General features: G+C 35.6%; 1 protein-coding gene across 8 annotated transcripts in view; it reads right to left on the reverse strand.

Annotated features, from left to right (window-relative positions):
• Window positions 1–24,346, reverse strand: part of NTNG1 (netrin G1) — a 352,669-nt gene that overhangs the window by 326,208 nt on the left and 2,115 nt on the right. For all 8 annotated transcript variants that reach the window (XM_015146226.3, XM_015146203.3, XM_028831051.2 and 5 more), the window contains exon 2: window positions 17,605–18,376. In XM_015146226.3, coding sequence (XP_015001712.1) covers window positions 17,605–17,850 — 246 coding nt within the window. In that variant the 5' untranslated portion in view covers window positions 17,851–18,376. The remainder of the gene's footprint in view (window positions 1–17,604; window positions 18,377–24,346) is intronic.

Here is a 24,346-nt window from a genome sequence, read left to right on the forward strand (position 1 = left end):
ATCACTGATCCCTCTGAGTTTGCAATGAATTGCTTCTTTCTGTGTTCCCATTGCTCTTTATATGTAGTGCCGGCATAATATTTGTTTCTTCTTTGTAAATAATGATTTACTTTATAAAGCTTCTTGAAGGCAGAGGACAGACTGTCATTGTTAGCTCCCATTATGCCCAGCCCAGGGCTCTACAGAGCAAGGAATTTCATAAACACATGCAGAACTGAACTAACTGTTTAGAGGACACTTAGGGAACGCAACTTAGTGAATTCACAGTGGAGAGAAACCACTAAATACTCCCACAAAACATCCCCAAGTATCAACTTCTGCCAGATTCTTCATGAGATTCCTTCGATATCATAAATGATGGCAAAGTCATTGGTAATAAGAAAAACGTGGCAGAAAAGATTATTGAGGGTCAATAATTAAAATCAAAGTGGAGAGCAGAAATTTAGGAAAGCAGACAGGTACAAGAATTCTTCATTCCATGGTTAGATATTAAGGGCTCACTATGTATCAGGCACTATACTTAATTGCCCGGGATACAATAAAGAACACAGTTTCATTTCTGTCTGCAAGGAGCTTACAATCTGATGTAGTGGGCAGACTAGTAAGTAATAATTACAAAATGAAATGGTGAGTGCATTGTTCAGGAGAATTACCTACTACAACAGGGCAGTTGCATTGCTAAGAAAACTTGCTCTTAAATTAACTTAAAAACATAGTTTCAGTGACAAAAAGGAGTTAGGGATTTTTTGTCTTATAACAGCAAAACTATTTTAATGTAGGCATTTTAATAATAAAGTTGCATGTCTTGATACCTGTGTTAGATACAGTGAACTCCAAGTTTCTCTTCAAGGAATCAGTATGTCAGTATGTTCAGCTCTCTTACTCTTTGATTCTCCATTTTAAAGTTTAACTTCCTGGTTCTCTTTGGCCCCTTGCCTCTAGTTTCAGTAAACAACTTTCCCACCAGTTCTAATCAGTAGTTCACATCTGTTCTCCTAGTCACCTGCTTTGACCTGAGTCACCCCTGGTCACCTGCTCCGTCTTGAGTCACCCTGGTCACTTGCTCCATCCTGAGTCACCCTTGGTCACCTTCTCTGACCTGAATCATCCTGAGTCACCTGTTCTGTAACCGCCCTTCCCACCAAACTACTCACCCCACTCTGGCTTGTACCCCTGCTCTCTTTAAAATAGCCAATTGGAATTAGCTTGGACTGCGCAGTCCAACCCTAGCCAATAGAGGAACCACACAGCAGTAGGGGCTACCTGCATTAGGAATAAGAACCCCTTCCCCTCCCTTGTCTAGGTGTGCTCTCACCATTATTCCATCACGAGTCGCAACCTTCTATAGAAGTAAAAATTGCCTTGCTGAGAGAATTAAATTTATGTTGGAGTGCTATTTCTTTGTGGCACTGAGGAAGAAGCATTTGGTTCTAACAGCTGTAAATATGTAGATGCAAAACTAAAACCATCACTGCACAAATCTAGCATTTGACAACATTCAGATTTTCCTCAAGAACAATGGTCTTTACTTTCTTAACATCACCAGCATTAAGATTACATACTCTCATAGGAACTTAAATTTCTTCTTTGAAGTGTTTATCACAGTAGTAGTTACTGGTGTACTTATTTAAGTATTTCTCCCTGCTTTCGCCATGAGCTCCAAGACATTAGGAAATAAGTCTGTTTTGCACATTTTTATACCTCTAGCTCAGTACCTTGCACATAATAGGTACTCAGTAAGTTAAATTACTAACACTTGTTACTTTTGTCATTCAATGCCACATAAATAAAGTTGCTGTATGGATTACAACAGCTTTTTCACTCTTTATGGTTCTCTTTCCAGAATGCAGTGTGAGTCCTGCACAAAATCAAGTTATAATTGTGAGGCCTGCATGGTGCTTGGGACCAGCAAGCACTGTTGGCCAGGCTGTGACCAGCACAAGGAAGTCCAGTCAAGCTAGAGGTGGAGGCTGAGATCCAGCCTGTTCTCCCCTCCTCAAGTTGTAGTGCAAAGCTACATGTATTGGAAGGAAATAGCACCTCTTTCTAATTCACAGTTACCTTGATAATGCAACTTGTTGGTGTCTCTAATCAAACACACTGTGAAGTAAAAAATGCAATTGGAGCAAGTAGAAATTATGGAGCTAAAGTTTCATCTAATAGTGTTTTGTTTTGTTGATTAGCAGTGCGGTGGAAATCCACTGGATGCTTTTGAGGAAGGGGATAACATGGATAATATGGCAGCCAAAATAATTGATTTAGAACCTAGCATTTCCATTTCCCATGCAGCAGGAATTCCTCTCACTTGCTATGCCTTTATGAGAGCCAACATATTGAGCCTATTCCAATATGTCATTAATAAAAAGAGCTTTAATTTATTTGCATAATTATTTATTTTGTTAGCTTTCTTTGTTTTCAGAAATAGTTATTATATTGTTCATAGACATTTCTAACGCAGTTGTTAAAACACCGAGCCAATATAATCTCAGTGCAAATGTCATTGTATCCATGAGTGATTATTTTAATTCTGTGTTATTTAGAATACACTTCATTTAATTTAAAATCACAGTTGTGAAATTATTTTGATTTTAAATACCTTATTGGAGGCTGAACCTCACAAGCAGTTAGCTACTAGCTGCCACTAGTAACATCCAGGAAAGCCAGACACATTTCAGAAAGGGAAACTAATAGGAAAACCTTTAGAAGATTCATTCAAAGCAGAAAATAAGGATCAGAAGGACTTGTATCTTTTAGCAACATAAATGATAGTCACAATGATAAAGATAATTAATATTTATTATTTACTATATGCCAGGCACTGTGCTAAGTACATCATCTTATTATTTTTCAAAACAAAGAAGGAAAATAACTTGACTGAGGTACAACTTGAACCTTCAGACCTGTTTAAATCCAAATAAAATATCCATAAAGGCATGCACTTCCCCATGTTAGACATGGCACTTCAGAACACCTGGCTCTAAATGTCTAAAAACCCAGAGAGCTTCTGATCCCAGAAACTTCCTTTCAGGAAGGGACAATTGGCTCTTTTTTATGAGGTCATAAAGAAATATAAAGACTTATCACTGCTACTCTTAAAAGATCCCCCAATTTCCCCTGAACAAACAAGAAGACGTACAAAATGTGTACTGATCTACCTCCCTTGTCAGTCTAAATGTAAACTTCCTGGCTGTGGTTTTAATTGGAAATAGAACCCTTCCTTGCTGTCCAAATTTATTACAGTTACACATCACCCTCAGGTTTTCATCTAGGAGACAAGTTATTCCGGTGATGGATGATGCAATATTTATATATCATCTTGCAAAGTAAGCAAAAAGACTTCCAGTTTAAAAGCACTATAAGGCTATTGTTATAGTCTAGTAATGAAGACAGTAAATTTGGGGAAAAAATTATATATGGCTAAGTATTAAAAATTTTAGAAGAGGGACTTTTATACAAATTGTATAGGTTCAGAGTATATCTTTCAGTTCGGGTGGCCAGTTGTAAGGTGCCACTCTTAAAATTTGTTGCCCCCTGTGTAAAGTTCTAGTCAAAGAATTTTGCTCATAGTTTAGCTCAATGTTTATTTATCCAAATTTCATCTGTCTTTCTGTTAACTTGCCATTCTAAATATTTATTGGTGATGATTATACAACTTCCAAGTGATATATTATTAAATAATTAAAACAAAAATGAGAGATGAAGAGCCATAGTACGTAGAGTTTTATCAAAAATCCTAACTTAATTGTGGTTACCATGATATATCATAAAATCTATTCCTGACAGCTAAGGAAATAAGAGAAACATGATTTCTTAATATAGTAATTCCATAATAAGAGGAAGCATATAAATAAACAAGACAAAACTTATTAAGGAGAATATTTATAATCTGTTGGTAGGAATTCAAAGTAGTGCAACCACATTTGACGAAAATGCTCATACTCTACAGTCCAACAGATTGGCTTTGGGGTGCGTACCTCGGGAAAAACAAAATCAAACTTGCTCATACACACCAACAGTTTGGTACAAAGATCTTTCTTGTAGAGTGGCTTATAATTGCAAAAAGTAAAAATAAAAAAAGAAACTTCCCAAATTTCCATTAATGAGTTATGTATTTATATAATGAAATATACACATATGCATACCTATGTACCTATATATAGTATTAACATGAATTAACATGATCATATAGATCAAATGAATAATTTACAAATATAATGTTGAATGAAAAGCAAATTACAGAATAGTTTTTTTTTTTTTTCAGGATGGTAACGTTAAAAAAATCCAAAATGAAAACTATATATTATTTTTGAACACATAATCCAGGTATAAAAGCATAAAAGCATGGACTAGAAGGAAATACACCAATTCAAGATACTGATTTCTTCTTAGGGAAATAGGGACAAAGATTATTTCAACTCTGTCAGTGATATATATTTTTTAAATTCTTACAAAAACAATATAACATTACCATTGTTAATCATAAATCGTAAGTGGTGGAGGGCTTTTTGGTGCTTTTTCTTTTTTTTTTCTTTTTTTTTTTTTTGAGACACAGTTTCACTCTGTCACCCAGGCTGGAGTGCAGTGGCATGATGCCTCTTGGGTTCAAGTGATTCTCGTACCTCAGCCTCCTGAGTGGCTGGAATTACAAGTGCACACCATTACAACTGACCAATTTTTGTATTTTTAGTAGAGATGGGGTTTTGCCATGTTGGCCAGGTTGGTCTCAAACTCCCAACCTCAAGTGATCCTCCTGCCTCGGCCTTCCAAAGTGCTGGGATTACAGGCATGAGCCACCACGCCCAGCCTATAAGTTGTGGTTGCACATGTATTTATCATACTGTTTATGTACCTTAAAATATTTTTAATTGAAAAATAAAGAAAAGTTTTATGATTTTCTCCAAAGTTAAGAACCTTTAAAAGATTAAGGGCCTCTAGCACAGCCAATACCCCGAAGACCTTGTGTATATCAGAGCAATAATCTTTGATATGAATGTTATGGTCCAACAAATATATCTCTGTTTAACGGTTCATTCATTCATTTAACATATGTTTACAGGGCTCTACTATGGGCACTACAAAACACAATTCCTACCCTTTGGAGCTCATATTCTGGAGGGGAAAACGATATAAATAGATGAGCAAATAATGACCTATGAGATATCAGTTCTATCCTGATAGTCAGAGGTGGCCTGTAAGGAGTAAAACCATTGACATCTCTTCTGATTGGTCAGTGTTTATGCTGTCCCAGTTTGTAAATATTTTTACTATAATACCCATAAAAAATTCAGAAGATGCATTTCAATAGGGTGGTCAGATAGGCCCCTTTGAGGTTTTTTAAGTGGAAAGCTGAATAAAAGTTAGGAAAAAACTATAGGAAGATATTGAGAATGCAGATCGAAGCCAAGAAGCAGGAATAAACAGTGTTACAAAGAACAGCAAGAGAGTGCAGCTACAGAGGACTGAGCAAGGCAGGAGCAATGAGAATGGAGGTTAGAGAAGAATGCAGGAGCCAGATTAGATAGAAACTTCCAGGCAGTAGTAAGGCTTGAGATATGATGTTGAATGGACACAAAGTTATGAGAAAAATTGAACAAGGAAAGGGCCAGACTGGCTGAGATGTTTAAAATTATATGCATACATATATTATTATATTACATACAATGTCTCTATTTTATAATAGTTTATATTATACAGTATATAAATGATGTTGATAGCAGGACAAAAGTGGGGAGCAGGGAGACGAATTAGGAGATACTGCGGGAGTCTAGCCTGGAGACACAGCTGGTTGAGACCTGGCTGTTGGCAGTGGAGAAGGTAAAAAGTGGTTGGGTTTGCAATTGACGGTTTTGCTAACAGCACTTGCTGATATATGTTGTGAGAGATATAAAGGAGTTAAAGAGGATTCTTAGATTTTTCATCTTCAGCAGCTAGATGAGTATAAGTTGCCATTTACAGATATGGGAAATACTAGAGGCAGAATAGATTTAGGAAGAAGAAATCAAGAGTTCTATAATAAACACATTAAGTTTAAACTGCCTACTAGACATCCAAGTAGAGACAGCATGTAGGCAGTTGGCTATATGATAACAGTTGTTATTGATACTGTAAAAAACCAAAAACAAAACAAAAGCATCACACTAACCACTTTTCTCAACACCTCACCCACAAGAATATGATTTTGTTAACTAGCCAACAGTTGCTGACTTATTATTCTGTTTTTTACATGATGAATACAATATGTACTCTGCTTTCTATGATTTCTAACAGCTTATTTCCATTTATATGAACACGTTAATGGAAAAGAAAGCAAGAATGGAAACAAACACTGTTGATCAGTTCTCTTATCTCTGAATGAAGACACTCATCACGTAATATGTATTTTCAACGTTCCATACACTCTGTTTACACAATCCAATTTTCTGAGGCTATTTCAGATAAAAGGCTTTTTAAATAACAAAATCATAGTATTATAGCTCATAGCCCAAATCATAAATGTTATTTTTTAAAAAAGGTTTTCACTATGGTTTTATTCCACATGCTACAAATAAAATTAGGGGGGAATAGAATAGTTTAAGAGTGGAACGTAGGTGTCAGAGTGGGTTTATATCCTCTTTGCATGACTTACTTACAATAATTATTTAACCTCATGCTTCAGTTACTCTGGTGAGTAAGGATAAGACAGGACTGAGGATTATAAGAACCAACACAGTCCAAGCTTTCAGTACAGTGCATGACACCAGGTAAGTTCTTCATAAATATCAGCTACAAGTATTATTTGTAAAAATATAGCACGAGTTCAATTCAACAAGCATGTAACTACTCCTATATGCATCACACCATGTTCAGCACTATAAAAGCACTGTCTCCCGTGATGGCTAAATAGAACATAATTCTGAGCCAGATAGTAGCCACATCGATGAGTATGCTCCCTAACACCTCATATAAGATTAGTCTTTCTAAACTTTGAAACAAAAACCCATATGGAGTGGCCCAGGCATCAACAATCAACCTCAGATTAGCATATTGGCCACCAACTCATTTTCTCTATGTCATGCACACAGCTTCTGTAACTTACGCAGACCACACACATTGGATTCTGTTCTGTCTTGAGAGAGCATGCAGATGGTCCACAATATGAATGACCTCAGTCCACTCTGACCCACAAAGGAATCCAAAAATTTTGAATGTCATTTTCAAAAAGATTGAGGTCCTTTGGTATAACCTTCATATGACCTACAAATCTCAGCTCTCCATATCTGGCAGACAATTTATAGTTTTACACATCCCACATTCATGTCTTCTGGCACCTATGCACACACTAAAATATCTTTCTTTGAAATAGAGAATTCTTTTTCTAGAACAGTCTTTTAACTTCTCAGCAGGCTTCATGTTCCTTACACTTGTCTAATCTTTTCTACCAGTTTATAATTTCTTCCTTCATACAAGTCACTATAGAGGAACCATGACAACATTGCTGAAACACAAGACTAGCTTCCAGACCATGCTTAGAAATTGTTTGGAAGCGTACTTGATTTCTTCATTTTATGATTTCCAAGAAGGAAAGGGAGCAACAGGAAAGCAACAAAATGTCACATACGAAGGTGAAAAATCACTGTGCAGACATGACCTCATGATAATGTCGGCAGCTGGACTTCTCAATGACATTAACCCTCTGAAACAAAAGGGCTATTTCTTTGTACTGGAGCAACACTTAGTTCAATTCTTTATTTAATATTTTAGAAGTCAGCCTCAAAGTAGGTCAAAGAGAAAGCAATTCTGCTTTTTCCTCAGCTCACATCTTTAATTTTCATGGAATAGATGCTATATGAATCTATCTATTCCTAGCAAGGTGAGAAGAAATTGACAACCTGCCGATCTCAGTAAGTTCTTTCCAATATTATTCTTATGAAACAAATGTCACTTTCCCCTTTTGTAAGCAAAGAAACTCTGAAATTTCTAAATGGCACACAAAAAACCAGACTGCCCATTAGTCTGGTGAATTAAAACCAAAGATTTCACACCAGCGGTTTTATACAAGGAATATAAAGGATATTCAACTTTTTTCAAAGGGACTGATTCTAAGTAGATAGGATGCTTTGCCTGAGAGTAAATGACAACTTTGCTAAGTTCTTATAACAGGAACAAAGGACAGAAACAGGCACTCAGATGAATCTCTCCCAGCCCTAAGATTATGTCTCTGCCACCAAAATCCAGTGCAGAAACACATAACATTTCCACAAAATGAGGAGCGTGGAAAAGTCTCTGAAATGATACCTGTTCTTATGGTAAAAAGATATTCATATTTTGAACTGATTACACTGACAGAAAATTGAGTTTCTGTAAAAGGTCCAAATACTACATATATATAAATAAATATTAATTTTTGGCTTTAGTAAAAAGTTAGAATCTAAGAGGCAAAAAGTACAAAGGAGTTAAAACTTTTACAGTTGGCCGGGTGCGGTGGCTCAAGCCTGTAATCCCAGCACTTTGGGAGGCCGAGATGGGCGGATCACGAGGTCAGGAGATCGAGACCATCCTGGCTAACACGGTGAAACCCCGTCTCTACTAAAAAGTACAAAAAATTAGCTGGGCGAGGTGGCGGGCGCCTGTAGTCCCAGCTACTCGGGAGGCTGAGGCAGGAGAATGGCGTAAAAACCCAGAAGGCGGAGCTTGCAGTGAGCCGAGATCGCGCCACTGCGCTCCAGCCTGGGCAACAGAGCCAGACTCCATCTCAAAAAAAAAAAAAAAAACTCTTACAGTTAGAAATAAAGAAATTTAAATAGCCAAGAAACATTAAAAATCAACCCTCTCAATACATGCATCTTTTAAACATGAAATGCCATTTTTACCTTCAAATATGTCCCTATATCAATCTCAAATTTAAAACATTATAACCTTAGGAAAACAGATGTGGGAATAAGATAATTTTGTCATTATTATTTTGGTTAAACTCCGTATCCTCATTTACTTGCTAAGGCCTTTTAGTGGATGAAAATGAGAGAATATAATGTGCAGTATTGATGAGGATCTAATGACTAGCATAATTGCATAACATGCTGGTAGAACTATAAATTGTTAACTATCTTTCTGGTGGACAATTTGACAACACCAATCAAGAACCTTAGAGTGTAAAATCCAAAAAACTGAAATGCCTAGGATAGAAGGCTGACTGAAGAAATATTCACATGGTAGAACACTGTACAACAGTTTATCTCAAAAACTTCATGTTAAATTTAAAAAAGGATATTATGCAATGTTTGGTACAGTATTTTTCCACTTATTCAAGTTTCAAAAACAATGCTACATATAATTTGTGGATCATAATCAGTATATAATTTCCAATTAGTTGTTAAGTAAGAGAAAAGAATATAATGGAAGAAAAAATACCAGAGGCCATAACACATAGAAAGTGTAAGTTTGTTTTGTGAAGCTTTTGTTTTGGCTGTGTATGGGGATAAGTGTGTGTTTACTGTGTTCCAACATAAAATCTATTTCTCACTGTGGATCGATTTAAAGCAAATTTTAAAGCCACAGGTATAGTTTACAAGGTGTAATTTACTCATCTTCAGCTTATTGCTTCCAAAGAGATCTCCTGACTTCGCTTAATACCGTGTGGTCAAGGCTATCTTCCTTCTTCCTCCAGAAGCACAGACAAAAGAGAGCAATGACCAGAGAGAGGGACCTGCCTAAGTTCCCTGACAACTCTTTGCCCATGACTGACACGGAGTATACATTCAACGGCAGTTCCATCCCTGGACCACACAGGAGTGCAGCCCTACCTTTTTAGCCTCAATTAAATACAATGCAATGAGCTCAACATCCTAAAAACACACAGCATTGAAATCATTTTGCCATATCATTCTTTAAAAAAATTACTACTATGTTTTCCACGTTTATTTTTGTCATTGTATATCCTTCAGAAATACTACTTTAATAGCTATACATATTCTATTATGTGGCTATACAATATTTTATTTAATGGCCTTTTCACTTTGATATCTTGATGTTATTTTCATTCTTTTTTCCATTGGTTATAATGCTGTGCTGGACATAAATCAGGACAGTCTTCTTTATCTCAACAGATTCTTATTTCCTCACACACCAAACCTCCTATATTTAATTAGAAATAGAAAAAATAAATCTCATATATAGTCTAGAGAAAGAGAGATTTCAGTATGTGAGTTCAGAGTAGATTTTGCCTCTACAATTTCTTTTTTGAGAGCAGCATAAGCTGCCCAAGTACGGTAGCTAAATTTTGCTAATTGCCTCTTAATTTACAGAGTAAAACACTAGATTTATGATAAATGTGTTCAAGAAATAGAAAACATTATGGTAATCAAATACAGGCATGTGTCACTTTATGACAGGGATACATTTTGAGAAATATGTCATTAGGTGATCTCATTGTGTGAACATCATAGAGTGTACTTACACACATCTAGATGATGTACCCTGCTACACACACATAGGCTATATGGTGTAGCCTATTGCTCCTAGACTACAAGCCTGTACAGCATGTCACTATACTGAATACTACAGGCAACTATAACATGATGTTAAGTATTCGTGAACCCAAATCTACCTAAACATAGAAAAAGTACAGTAAAAATACAGCATTTTAATTTCATGAGACCTCTGTAGTATAAACAGTCCCTCATTTACCAAAACATTATTATGTGGTGCATGACTTTACAATAGTCAAATCAATTAATTAGCTAGAACCATGTTATCATGTATTTGCTGCCCAGGAGTATGTTAAATGCTATGAGAAATAAAAAACAATATAATATACAGTCTTTAGTGAATTCCTACTATGCATTAGCAAGTGTGGCGGCTCTCTCACATATCATCCCACTTAAAGAGTAATGACCCACTTAAAGAGTCAGAATACAGTAAACATACGAAGAAAATGTGTATGTGGGTGTATAAATCAATAAGATCTAATGAGGTGTTAAATGGTGGAATACAGTTGAGTACACAGGCAGTGCTGGCTACTATATATGTCTCTCTAGATATAGAGATATATACATATTACATAGATAGATAGATAGATTTAACAAGAGTTAAAAAGTCAAGAGAATTATATGACCTGAAATTAACTTGAGCTAGACATTGAAAGATAGGTGGCATCAGAGTAAGTGGAGAAGAGCACGGACTATGCTAAACAAAAGGAATGTCTTCTGCTTGTCCTCCTAGAGACAAGAGATGACATGAGGTAAAGGGCTTCATGGTGATAACACTAGTCCTCAAAATCAGAGGATCAAGAAACCATCCTAAAGCCCATGTTAAACACAAAACAAAACAAAACAAAATCAAAGAAAAGCAGAGCAAGCCTTCCAAAATTCTGGGGAATATGTCCATTGTACTTCAAAACAGTCCAGAGAGACTCATGTTTTAGGACAATACTTCTCACACTTTGCAAGTGATGATCCTGTAGACTAAAATCAGACAAGGTTATCTCCTGGGGGACAAAGGAAGTAACTTCAGTATTCCACTGCAAAGCAGTCACTATTTTGAGGTCTCATATTTCACCTTTAAAAATCTTGCATCTCTGCATTTGGTTAAATGTTTCCCCTAATCTTAATGTGAAATTGGAGTTCCAGGTAGATAAGCCATATTTGTTTTACTCAACATATTCTGGTATCTCTTAAATTAATAACTATATATGCATATTTGAAATATATATAGATAGATATAGATATAGATAAAGATATTTCAACCTGATATATATATCAGGTTCTTTATTGTGTTGTTCCTCTTCCATCCTGGCCGTATCTGCCAGATATAAGAAGTTAACCAGGCCACCATTAACCATTAACCAGGCCACCAGGCAGTCATTAAAACACTGTGCCACCATCTGCTCCACCCAGTTTTTTTGTTTGTTTGTTTTTGATTTTGATTTTTTGAGACAGGGTCTTGCTCTGTTGCCTAGGCTGTTGTGCAGTGGCGTGATCTTGGCTCACTGCAGCCTTGACCTCCTGGGCTCAAGAGATCCCCCCACTTCAGCCTCCCAAGTAGCTGGGACTACAGGTGCATGTCACCATGTCTGGCTAACTTTTGTAGAGATGGGGTTTCTTTCTGTTGTCCAGGCTGGTCTTGAACTCTTAGACTCAAGAGATGCACCTACTTCAGCCTCTCAAAGTGCTGGGATTACAGGTGTGAGGCACCACACTTGGCCAACCCAGCCTTTTTTTCTCCTTTTCTGGCACTGTTTAATATTAGGCATTTGGCTACCAGATAGTATTTTCCAAGTGGCCCTTTGACATGTTGCAAAATAATATTTCACCTTTAAATTCTGAGTGCTGATCTTATTTCTCTATTCTTCTACCCTCTGAATAAACACTACTTTGTATTATTTTTGCTCAGGACTTCCATTGGCTGCAACGACCATATGCTATTTGACTTTGGTTATCTCCACCACCACTAGGTTTCGCATGTGCTGAATGCTCTGCTCACTTCACTCTGCACACGATGGTTTGCCGTAATATTTGTGAGGCTTTAGCTCAACAAAGAGCACTTACGCACACTATCTGGGACAATAAATGACATGAGGTGGTTTTAGGTTTTGTTGCCTTTGCCATAATCTTCATCAGCTCCTTTCTAAGACCTCCCCAACAAGCCATGCATGCTATGCCAAGGCAGTTTCAACTCAAATCCAGTTGTCCCCTTCCAATCAGATTGCCAGTCATAGTCCCCTGGAGATGCTATAGAGTCCTGATGAGAAGTAGTGGGCAATAGGCTATATGCTCCCAAATTCAAAAAATAGGTAGAGTACTTTAGACATGATGCAATAGATCATAAGGAGCTATTGTACACTCCTCAGAAAGGAAATACTTGATATAGTGGTATATCAGAAAGACTGATTTCCTTGGAACTTAATTCATTCCAAACATGAGTTAAACTTTTCTAAGAAATAAGTCTAAATAATGAACTAATAACAATGAAGTGTTAATAATGAAAGAACTGAAGGTTTTAAAAAATTCCATTTTGGCATAATTAAGGGATAAGTCAGTTCAAATGAAAGGTGTCACTGTTATTAAAACTTCATTCATTTACTGAATTATGTTTCATGTGAACAGAGTGTATTTTTAAGATTATTTGATTATTATATAAGTCAATGTCATTTCCAGTTTTTGGAAAATTGATAGTAATTGTCATTGAAAATGTAACAGAGTTTATCAAATTAATTTCTCAAGGGTCACCTGATAGCCACCAGATGGCAACCTGAGCCAAAGGTAAATCAGAACTTTGAAGTTATAGATAGCCCTGAGACTACGAGTTACCAGTCACTCATCTCTCAGGGTTCCTTTGAAACCACAAAACACAAAGACTTTCTACCACTTCTGTAAATTCCATTGGAACATAATGAAATATGCTCTCCCCACAATGCTTACAATAATTAAAGTTTTTTTTTTCATAATAGAAGTCTATCTAGAAATAGCACAATATGGAATGATCATTAATAGATCTGTTAAGGTCCTTAAATAAATGCCTATCGAGAGCACAGGCACGCATTAGTAAATTTCCTAAGGAAAATCCATTTTCATTTCACATTCTGACATTTTATTTAGAAAAATTATACCTTTTCTTTTAATTATTTCAGTAAACATAATGAGGTTATTGCTAACTATACCTCAGAGTACTTTATTTTCTCCAATTTTTTAGTAATATGAGTCTACTTGTAATTAAAGGCATGCTGCATTAATGATGCTGAACGTCTCCAAGGGAAACATTTAATGTCCACCTCATAATATTATGCCAAAATTACATGCACAGAAGACTTTTTAATAATCTTTGTTTCCTAATTTAGTTTTGATTGGCTCTGAAATCCATAGCAGCACTCAAGGGCTTCCATTTCTACAGTCATCAGCACTTCTGCACCATAAATTGTACAAACGCACATGAGTTCTTCCGTCTGTAGGCTCCTTTTCAAAGCATCTGTTTAACTTATCCAGAAAATTAGCTGCAGGCTAGAGATAATTGCAGATAATTTTGCCATTTTTAAGCCACTGGGGTGTACGCAAGATATGACAGCTAACTTTGTCTAAACACAAAGAAAAAGTCATAGCTTTGTGTTGTCACTTCAGCTTTACACACAGGTTCAGATCATCCTCTCTGCTCTTTATGCAAATTGAAACAAATTGTAGTCACTAAATGATCTGTGTTTCCTGACAAAGCTCTGCCACCTGAAGCTTTCAATGTGGCTGAAAAGATAGGATCTATTCAAATGTGTTCTCCCAGCCTAAAAAAGAGGGTTAACCCCCGCCTTCCCTTCAGATTCTTCCCCATTGATGAAAACAGAGATTGTCTTTAGCCATCATCAACTCAAAAGGAATACATCAACTTAAAAAGAAAATGTATGTTTTTAAATATACACAATTTGTGTATATATATGTATATGTATATGTGTATATACATACACACACACACATATATATATACATACACACATTTATCTTCCTTATCCACTATGATTAATAGAAATGGCAGTGCTCTCCTGAAAAACTAATGTTTATAAATACTGGTACAATTAATACAGAACAATTTTAAAGTACTTCACATTGAAGATTTATTAACTATGCCATCCAGGTTAATAAGCAGAGATCTATTGTTAAATGGAATCCATATGCTCCTTTTTTTCCTGACATTTTACTCTATATTAAAATAAATGCAACATTAATGGATAGTCACTGGCATATAATGATGAAGTCAATGAAAAAAGCAGCAACACGGACTCTTAATGCAATGCCAATGAACTTCAACTTTATATTAAAAAAATCGGCCTGAGGAATTATAGGTATTTCTCTCAGCACATGTTCCCTTGGTGCTCAGAACAGCTATAGCCACAGCTAATAGGAGTGTCACTAGCTGAACAAGTGATTACTGGAACAATTTTGCAGCAAACCTTTACATATAGGGGCTAACCAGTGGCTGTATTCATGTGGCAGCTCCCCTGATATAATAGGCCATAACGACTCTGAGGGAGCAGGTATGGATGCAAGTGTCAAGGAGGGGAGAACACATAAGTCATAACACAAATGACTTTATGGATCCCCATTACACCCTGGGCTACGGAGTACCTAAACAGGTTTGATAGGACAGCATCCTGAGACAGTTTCCCAACCTTGTGTCAGGAATCCTCACACTAAAGAGTTTTATGGAACATCCAAAACTGCAGAGAGGAAGAGTTGCTATATTAGGCCATTACCATTGACGTGGTATATAATATGCATACAAATAGTCCCAAGGTGTATATTTAAAGGATAGATTATTAAATTTGTTATGCCAATCATATGCATATTAAGGAATACAAATTAAGCATTGATAGGCAACATTTCACAAATCTTACATTCTCCCTTGGAAAACCATTCTGTCCAATGACAAGTTTACATCCCCCAGGGCTTCGAAATATCTGCGTCACTCTAAGATGCAGCGTTTTAAAGACTGTCCTGCAGAGTCTCATGTGATCATACAAAGTATACACGTTACTGCACTTGAGAAAGCTGAGGGACATTTTAATTCTTTTTTCCCATTTGGTCTCTAACATCACTTAGCCAGTGGACTGAGAGGAATTGACTCGTTTAAATACCTTAGACCATGTCCCTTTGAAAGGCAGACATGGGAAGATCTGTAACACGCCCTTTGCACTCATGATGGGAGAAAGAGGCAAGCTGAAGACACCAAGTAAACCCTTCAACATGACAGATAGGAGGAGTGCTGAACAAGCATGCTCTGGCCAGAGACTGAGATCAGGGAAGCTGCACCCACAGATCACACCTTGAAAACATCACACAGGGCCTGTAAGAGGGAAAACAGCACCCTGGGAAAGGAAATTTGCTATTTTACTTAGATCTGGAAATTATTAAACAATTCCAGAAGGGACATGTTGTTACAAGTGTCATGTAAACCAATATATAGAGCTAGAATGTTCTCAGTAATATGCAGACTTGGCCCGGAACTCATCCTTTGCTATAAGGAGTAGAAGACTACACAACCTATCACCCAAACAGCAATTTCAATCCACATCAATAATGAGCTCTTATAGTTGACCTTTTATGAGAAATTATTAAAGACCTCACATAAAGCCTCCACAAATGTCTCTGCTCCTTTACAGATTTATTATGATTTTGCTAATGTGTTTGAATAAACTCCTTCTCTGGAAGTCTCTGCTTTCCAAAATGCAACTTCTTTGCACAGCACATACCTGTTCCCAGAGAGATGGGTCCTCTCTTTGAAATATTTAGTCTTTCAGGGCACTTTAGTCACAGTGACACTTAATAGCCAAGTGCTTTTTCTCACTCTCCACAAAATCAGGTTTGGACTATAGTTCAAACCAGTCCCCAAAGGCACTTCTGAAAAATGGCAAGCCCTTAGCTTTAAGGTGAAAACACTCTTTATTGCTCAAAATTGTTTCCTGTTACAAAACCTTTTTTATGCTGCTAGGTCTAAGATGATCTTATGCTAATTTAACTCACTGGGGACTGTGAACAGATGCTACTTTGATTAATAGTATCACTATCCTGAAAATGCCAGGCCAGGCTCAAGATAATATAGTCAGGTAAGATTACTATTAAAATCTGCCATACAATTATATCTGTTATGTGGAGAAAAATGGGATCACAGTTCTTGTGTGAAATAAAAACCACCTATAACAAAAAGAAAAAAAAAAAACATAAACCAAATAAACTCACCATCTTAACTCTTTAGCACATTAATGTATACCATTTTAATCACCAGCCTCTTTACTAATACTTATAGAAATATTGTCAGCTATGTCTTTCATAAAAATTCAATGTGTTACCCTAATATTACCTTTTCACATGGTATTTAACTTTCTATGCAGGAAAAAAAAAGACTTATATAAGCCATGAGAAAAATGAATTCTGTAACTTTGCTTATCAAAAAAAAAGTATCTGAATTTATACATGCTGAGCCCTTGCTTTTCAGCAAGTAAGTTTTCTATGTTCCAAAAGTCATCTTTAAAATATACATAGAAAACTATGACCTTGACAATAAGGGGAGTTGGCAAATAAGATTTTTCTGGAAAAACCTCTCACAAGGCTTTAGTCCCTCTCTCCTCTATTTTTTTTCTTGCTGATCTCCTAACCAAGGACTCCCAAATCATAGCCGCCTCCTGATGAAGATAATTATGAGATCTAGTCTCTCCTTGAACTACAGAATTTGGGACTGGCTTTATACACATACGTGAAGAAACATTTGTGTTTTTAAAGTTGGTTTGCCAATGCATTTTATCCTTAACATGATAGATATGACCTAATCATATTTCTAACCTCCAATCTAAAATTTAACCTTCAACTGGACTTTTTCTTTTATAATATATGCGATAGTATATCTGCCTCAGTGAAACTATTGGTTTTCAGGGAAGCAGAAAGTAAGTTCCTTCCAGGGCATCAATCACAGTGTGCAAATTGTAATTCCAGGCAAGGTAAGCCTCCACTGAGAAAGAAACTAGCCTTTTAACACAAATCTGCCACCTGCAGATTCAACTTATTGCATGAATTGTCTTCACACTCACCACATCTGTATGTATATGCGATTAGACTCTATTTATATGAAATATTTGATGTAAAAGGGTTACCTCACCATTGCACAGAATGTCTCAGGAGGGTCTCCACAGGTAATATCCGGAGGATCGAGTTTCACTTTCAGATATTTTGTCATGTCCGTGGATTCCGGCTGGCAGGCCATGTAATCCCAAACTTTCCCTTCTTCTGTGTAAATCTGAGTCTTACACAGATCATAATGTCCCCAAACCAAAGGGTAGGGCTGCATCACTGAGGACACTGTAACCCAAAGGGCATGAATCGACAGGAATCTTGACAAATACATCTCTAAATTCTTTGTAATCTTCTTGGAAACTAAAGCAGAGCTTGCTTTATGATCTGTGATCTTTGTCTAGTTTACATATATGTACATATATGTATGTATGTATATGGGTAGGTAGGTCTGTGTATTCTTTTAAAAAATGAGGATGGGACCTCAAAGCAGATCCCAAAACCGAAAATGAAGAGTTAAGATACTGTGCGTATTCAGGTATATTGAGGACTTTGGTGGAAGCCTAACATACTTGTGTGTTAGGCGTTAACAACTTGTAGCTTTTTCTTTGTCCTAGAACATATCTATTAGACTCAGGTCTAGTTTGGTTTTTGTAAAATATGTCCAACTGCAGATAATAATTTAGCAAAGTGATGGCTCTCCCGTTGTACATCCGATAACCCTGAGTGATCCTCAATGTTCACAGCTCACAAGGGACGCTCAGGCAGGCTGAGATATCAGTATCTGAAGCAAAAGGATGAGTGTCCATAGCCCGGTGTCTGTTTCCCATCAATCATTCTTTTCTTCTGGCACCAACACCCTTTTAGAAACAATAAGAGTAAGAGTTATTGTCCCAGAATCAATGTATTACGAAACGTACAATATGTTGACATTTTGGAGGTCTGATGCAATATAAAGCAAATTGGTGTAATACAGATAACCTTTACTCAGCTGTTTTGCTAGAATGAGCAAACCATGGAAATCATTCACATTGGGGAGAATTTCGATATGAAGGATTTAACTCTTCCATAACAAAGACAGACACGTGTGTGTGAGTTACAGGTTTTCACTTCAAAAATTACATTTCCATCTTGACAAAACTGAGAGCAAGCAGCTAGATTTGAACATTTCTCATACACTGCAGTGCTAGAAAATCTTCCAAGAGAACAATGGGGTAAATGAGCGCTTTTATAATGATGACAAAGATACGACAACAACTTATATCCCTTTTGTCTCTTGACAAAGAGACCCTAAAAATCTCCAAATTCCTTGTACATTTCTTAGCTTTTGTTTGCTGGAGTGAAAATCAGCATTGGTAGCATAAGCCTGTCCCTGTGGATTTGCTCATTATATTTGAAGAATTTAGCATATTTTGTTTAGTTGCATTTAGTAATAAAGATAACTTGGCTCTCTAAAAAAACATTCAAAAATAAAACCAAAGGAGCAAAATTTCCTTTCATAAGAATTTTCTATATTTTTACATCTTTTTATAGCCATTACATGTGCATTTGCCGTTACTTTTTGCAACAGAAGAGAATTTGTCCCAAAGGCAAATATTGTAAGCTGCTTTAAAACTAAAAGCTCTGTAGTAAAATGCACAATTTAAAATGCACATATAAAAATAGCCGAGGGTGAGTTAACAGGCCATGAAGCAGAATAATATGGCACTAATTCTAAGAGAAAATAAAAATTACTGTGTAAAAGCACTTTTGGTTAACTGATAATGCACCCTACATAACTATGGCTACAAGTCATTGGTGAGTTTAAGTGGCCACTTTTCTATTTAGAGATCACTATCAAAATCTAAACAAATGCTAACATTTGGAAACCAGGTATTAAAAAATATATTTTCTTAATTAGATTATTTATATTTATAGTCTAAAAGTTAACTGATTTTAAGCAATGCAAAAAGGACAAAAAAAGCCTACAATTTTAGAAAATTCTATTATAGACCCTTCAATTCACATTAAACGGTTGAAATATGGAAGTTCAGTATCTTCAAACAATCTTATAAAGGGAATTCATTATATTTAAATAATGTACCATCTTAAAATGAACTAAGCCACAGAGACTATGAAATGCCAACAGATGGTTGAATTGTGTTTCCATAGCAAAGTAATTTATAATAATTGCTTTATGGATGCAAGTGCAATTTTCATTATATTCAATTCATAAAATGGTATCATACAGCTGCAATTTGTGATATTTGCTATTAGAAAAAGTGTTGAATATTTGAGTTCCTATGAAGCAATAATTAGTAGTTTGTCTAAACACGTATAAACTACAGATTTGAATCGGCCTCTTCCTTGTAACCTAGAGACTATACTGTGTAAAGCACATTTTGAAATCTTAAGCTAAAAAGAAAAAAAATCAGAGAAGCATGTGTTGTGGCTACTACAGCCTTCTGCTTTTTTTCAGATTCATTAGTAATTTTAAGTTGATATTTTCAGACACATCCAACAATTTGACAATTAATAATCTGAGAAGGTGTTAAAGTGATGCAAATTTACATTTTTGAGATGACTTTTTCAACTGTGTTTACTAGTTTTTATAAGAGGAAACAAATACTTTCCAAGGGGCGGGGGGATGTAGGTATTATAACTGAAGCAGTGTAAAATCTACTAGGTCAGAAATTATTAACTTTAATTCTTAGTTTCAAATACACAATAATTTATTTATCAAGAATGATATAATCTTGAAGACCTGGAATTGACTGTTTTGAGTTTGAATGGAGTGAGCATTGTGTGTTTATTTTTAATATTAGTTTGAAAATACCACTTTAAATATATTTGAGTGCTTCCTGGAGATTAGTCTTCACTTTCTTTTTTAACCAACAAATGATATTCTCCTCATCCATTTATTCTCGGTTACTCTGTCCTCAACCACATTTTGCATTACTGCAACCACAAAATAAAGGGTGACCATACATTTGAACACTAAGGAAATGTACATGAACCCTTTGCTATCTCCTGACAGAACAGCAATCCCAATATAACGAATTCTCATTAAAGTATACCAGAATTATAATGATGGTCATTACACAGAATTATGGACTACACCATTGATCGAATTTAGAGAACTGACAAGGAAAAATGCAGAGGAGTGCAAGATATTTGAATATTAGGCAGTTGCAGGACTGTGCAACAGACATTCTTGACAAGAAGCAGCCAATTATAGCTTAAATTTCTGGCACATAACCAGTTGTGATTAATAGTTTTCCATTACATTACAGACATATTATTAATGTATTAAAAATGTCAAGCTTTGGCAAGCACTAATATGGCATGGCTCGGTTAGTCTGTAGAGTTTACATTTAATGAGCTCCCATTGACACAGAAAAAGATATTGACCACGGCATATTACAGATCAGGAGCAGAGGGACACTAAGCTGTTATTTAACATAATTATTTGATTTCATTCTAATTTTTATATTTGTACTATCATTATGTATCCTGCATTTCAGGGTTTTCGTACTTTTCAGTGTCACATACACTTCAAAAGAAATCCTCTTAACTTCAAATTAGTAAGAAATTAAATTTATGAACTTCCATGACACACAATGGAAAAGCAGCCTCTGAAAATCAGGAATTTGTTATTAAAGTATAATTATAGATTTTTCAAAGAAACTGCAATGATGTAAAAATAGAATATTATTTACACCTTAACCTCCACTATTTAATGGCACTTGTCTATCTGCTGTGCTTTCAAACAGGTTAAAATTATCAATAGCTTCTAAAAGCTAGGTCATCACAGCAAATAGCTAGGGAAACCAACTATGAGAAGGACAATGAATAACGTATTTGGGGACTTAACATACTAAACCTGTCCCTTCTGGCCCATAACTGAACTAATTGTGAAGTGACGTGGCCTTTGAATTTGTCTCAGGTGTCCATATCACCTAAATAAGAACAGATTCGGAAGAGCTCTGGGCAGCTCCAGTTCTACCTCTTCACTTTGCAAACCTTGGGAGCTCACTGTAATCAAATAATGCTATCACCTCTACTTGGGAACTAAAGTACTGAGAAGTCCTCTTTGATAAAAAATACCCATTAATAGGTTGTGAGTACCCCATAGACCTCCGGTCTATAAATTTGCAGAACCAATGAAAAAAGATAAAATTATGTCATGGCCCTCAATTTGATAGATATTATTGATCACGACTAAAATGGGCTATAAAATGCCTTTGCACACATAGAACATGTATTTGTCCAGGATTCTGCAGCTAATTCCCTTCCACCTTGGATTAATTTTGCAGAAGCCATTTTCGCAGGCCCTTTCTCTCATCAGAAAAAAAGCCTCCCACAATATTACATGGAATTAATAGTGATTAATATTTTATGCAATTATATTCCAAAGCAATTGCCAATTTCATCAACTGAGAGGAAGATATTATCAGTAAATCTCCTAATCTAGCTGGTTTTCAGCATTCATTTTATTATATAACCTCACTAGCAGGTGGGAATGGTGGTAGTAGGCTATTTCTTTCATAAATATTCAGCTTTTCAAGGGTACTTGAAATACATAACTGTTGACTCATTCCTCATAGACATTAAGAATTTTATAAATATGCATTTTCTGAATGGGAAGAAACAAAAGGAAAATTGACTATATAGATCATTGAGTGAAAATATAAAAAGATAAAGATATACAAAATTATAACCTATCAAAATTAGCAGCTTCCAGCAGTCATAATGAAATTTATTACACAAGATATTTTAACATGTATTCAATGCTCTTTGCACTTATTTGTTCTGAAGAAAGCATTTTCTAGTCATCTTAATGGAAAACATATGCTTCTATCCTTTTGTTAACTGTCTCTCAAAATATAAGGAATTTAACATGTACTGCAACATCATTGGCATACCTTACTCACACTTGATTGGGTATTATGAGTAACTGTCTATCATGAGATTCTTAATAAACCTAAATAACACACCTTGGTATTTGAAAGATCTCTATTTTCATTGAGAGAAGACTGATTTGAGAAATTAGATAGTACATGTTTTGCAGGATGATTGAGGATGGGATAATACCCAAAACTATTTCAGAATCAGTTAAGCCTAGAAGAAATCTGGAGTTTAATTACCACATGAAAAACAAATATTTAATTCTAATGCAGGGAAGTTCAGAGATCTAAGGTCTCAAATGCATATATGAGAAAATCTACACCCACCTGAAGTTTTGAAACAGAACTTTGGATTCTGCAAATAAAAAATTTTTTTTAAAGTATGCTAAATCTCATACTAACCTAAGACTTTACTAATATAATCTCTTATGCAATATAATTCACACACATATATTTCAATGTTAACATATAATTGGTTTTCAAAGTTGAATCCAATTTTCTTTTTTCCAAGTGACTTGATGCCTTTGTAACTAAAACTCTCCAAATTTTTATGACACTTAGAAAACCTATCAAATAAATGTGTAATGATTTAACTTTTTAAACAAATTACCTGATATGTTTCAGAATAATAATGGAAGCAAAGACAGGTATTTGCACCACTTGCAAATATACAAAAGGAAACTGCAAAATACATTTGCCTCCTCCTAAAAAGGCTAACCTGAATCATTTTAACACATACACCCAGTGAAAGCTGACAAAACAAAAATACTAATAGGAAACCAGCTTCATGTTCAAATAAACTGTTTCCATACAAAAGTTTTAAGATTATCCCTCTTAATTTCCACAATAGGAAATATCGCCAAATTAATATTTCAGTACATAGAATCCTGAATGCCTTCATGGTGGTCTTCAGTGGTGAAATGTATCTCATTTCATGGCAATCCAGAAAAGAAAATATATCCCTGGAACAACATTACATGTGAAATACTAGATGCACATTTTCCTTGCATGTTGATCCACATGCAGAGATCCAAATTCTATCTTAATGAAAAACTGAAAGTTGCTTATCTTCAAAAAGAATCTTGGAGAGTTACTGAGCTGCTTTTCCTTTGCCAAAGAGAAAGGGAGGCGGGTAAGGCATTCAAAGTGACACAGTCCAAAATACTTAATGAAATGTGGAATTGCTAATTCCCTCACTAGAGATCCTCCTCAAGGTACAAACAAAACAGAAAAGCCTCGCCTGAAAAAAAAATTTTTTTGTAAAACTTTCCAACAAGCTTAACTATTAAGCGTATCTGAATAAATGACTTTAATGGAAGATCTTTCTGGGTTTTTTTTCTTTTCACTTCTGTAAGATAAAACAACTTTTAGTATTTTCAGTCATAAAACAGGGCCTTATTTCTAGAGCAAATCTACTGCCAGATTCACCATATGTTTAGTGGAGTTCTGAATCTTACTCAGAATTTTCCATTCCAAAGATTGACAATTTCTTATGAGGAGTGGCTCCATTATTCCCTGTATAAAAAGAAGAGGGGAGAGAGGAGGACCCTCTACTCACTGGAAATCTGTACCTGATGCAACTATAGGAGCTCAACCTGCGACTTTTCCAAGTAAAGTTGCTTTAAAATCCCCGCTAGGAATTTTCTTCCCTTGCCCTGTAAGATGACAGCCTACTCTTAAGTGGATTCCTGAAGGAAAAAAAAAAAAAGTCCCCGGGTGAGGGTACTAAAATTAACAGCAGAGGGCGCAGTTTCTTTTTATATCTAAGTTTTTCCTTGTATGAATCACTTAATTGGTTATTTTAGGCCCAATAATATTCGGTATTATTTGTATTATATATAGATATCCACAGATCCATACAGGAGAGCAATTCAATGTCCCTAGCCGAATCCATCAACCGATTAATATGATGCCCGTAAAGAATATGAGAGAATATTCCAAACA

The sequence above is a fragment of the Macaca mulatta genome, chromosome 1, assembly GCF_049350105.2.
Source record: "Macaca mulatta isolate MMU2019108-1 chromosome 1, T2T-MMU8v2.0, whole genome shotgun sequence".
NCBI classification, from domain to species: Eukaryota; Metazoa; Chordata; class Mammalia; order Primates; family Cercopithecidae; genus Macaca; species Macaca mulatta.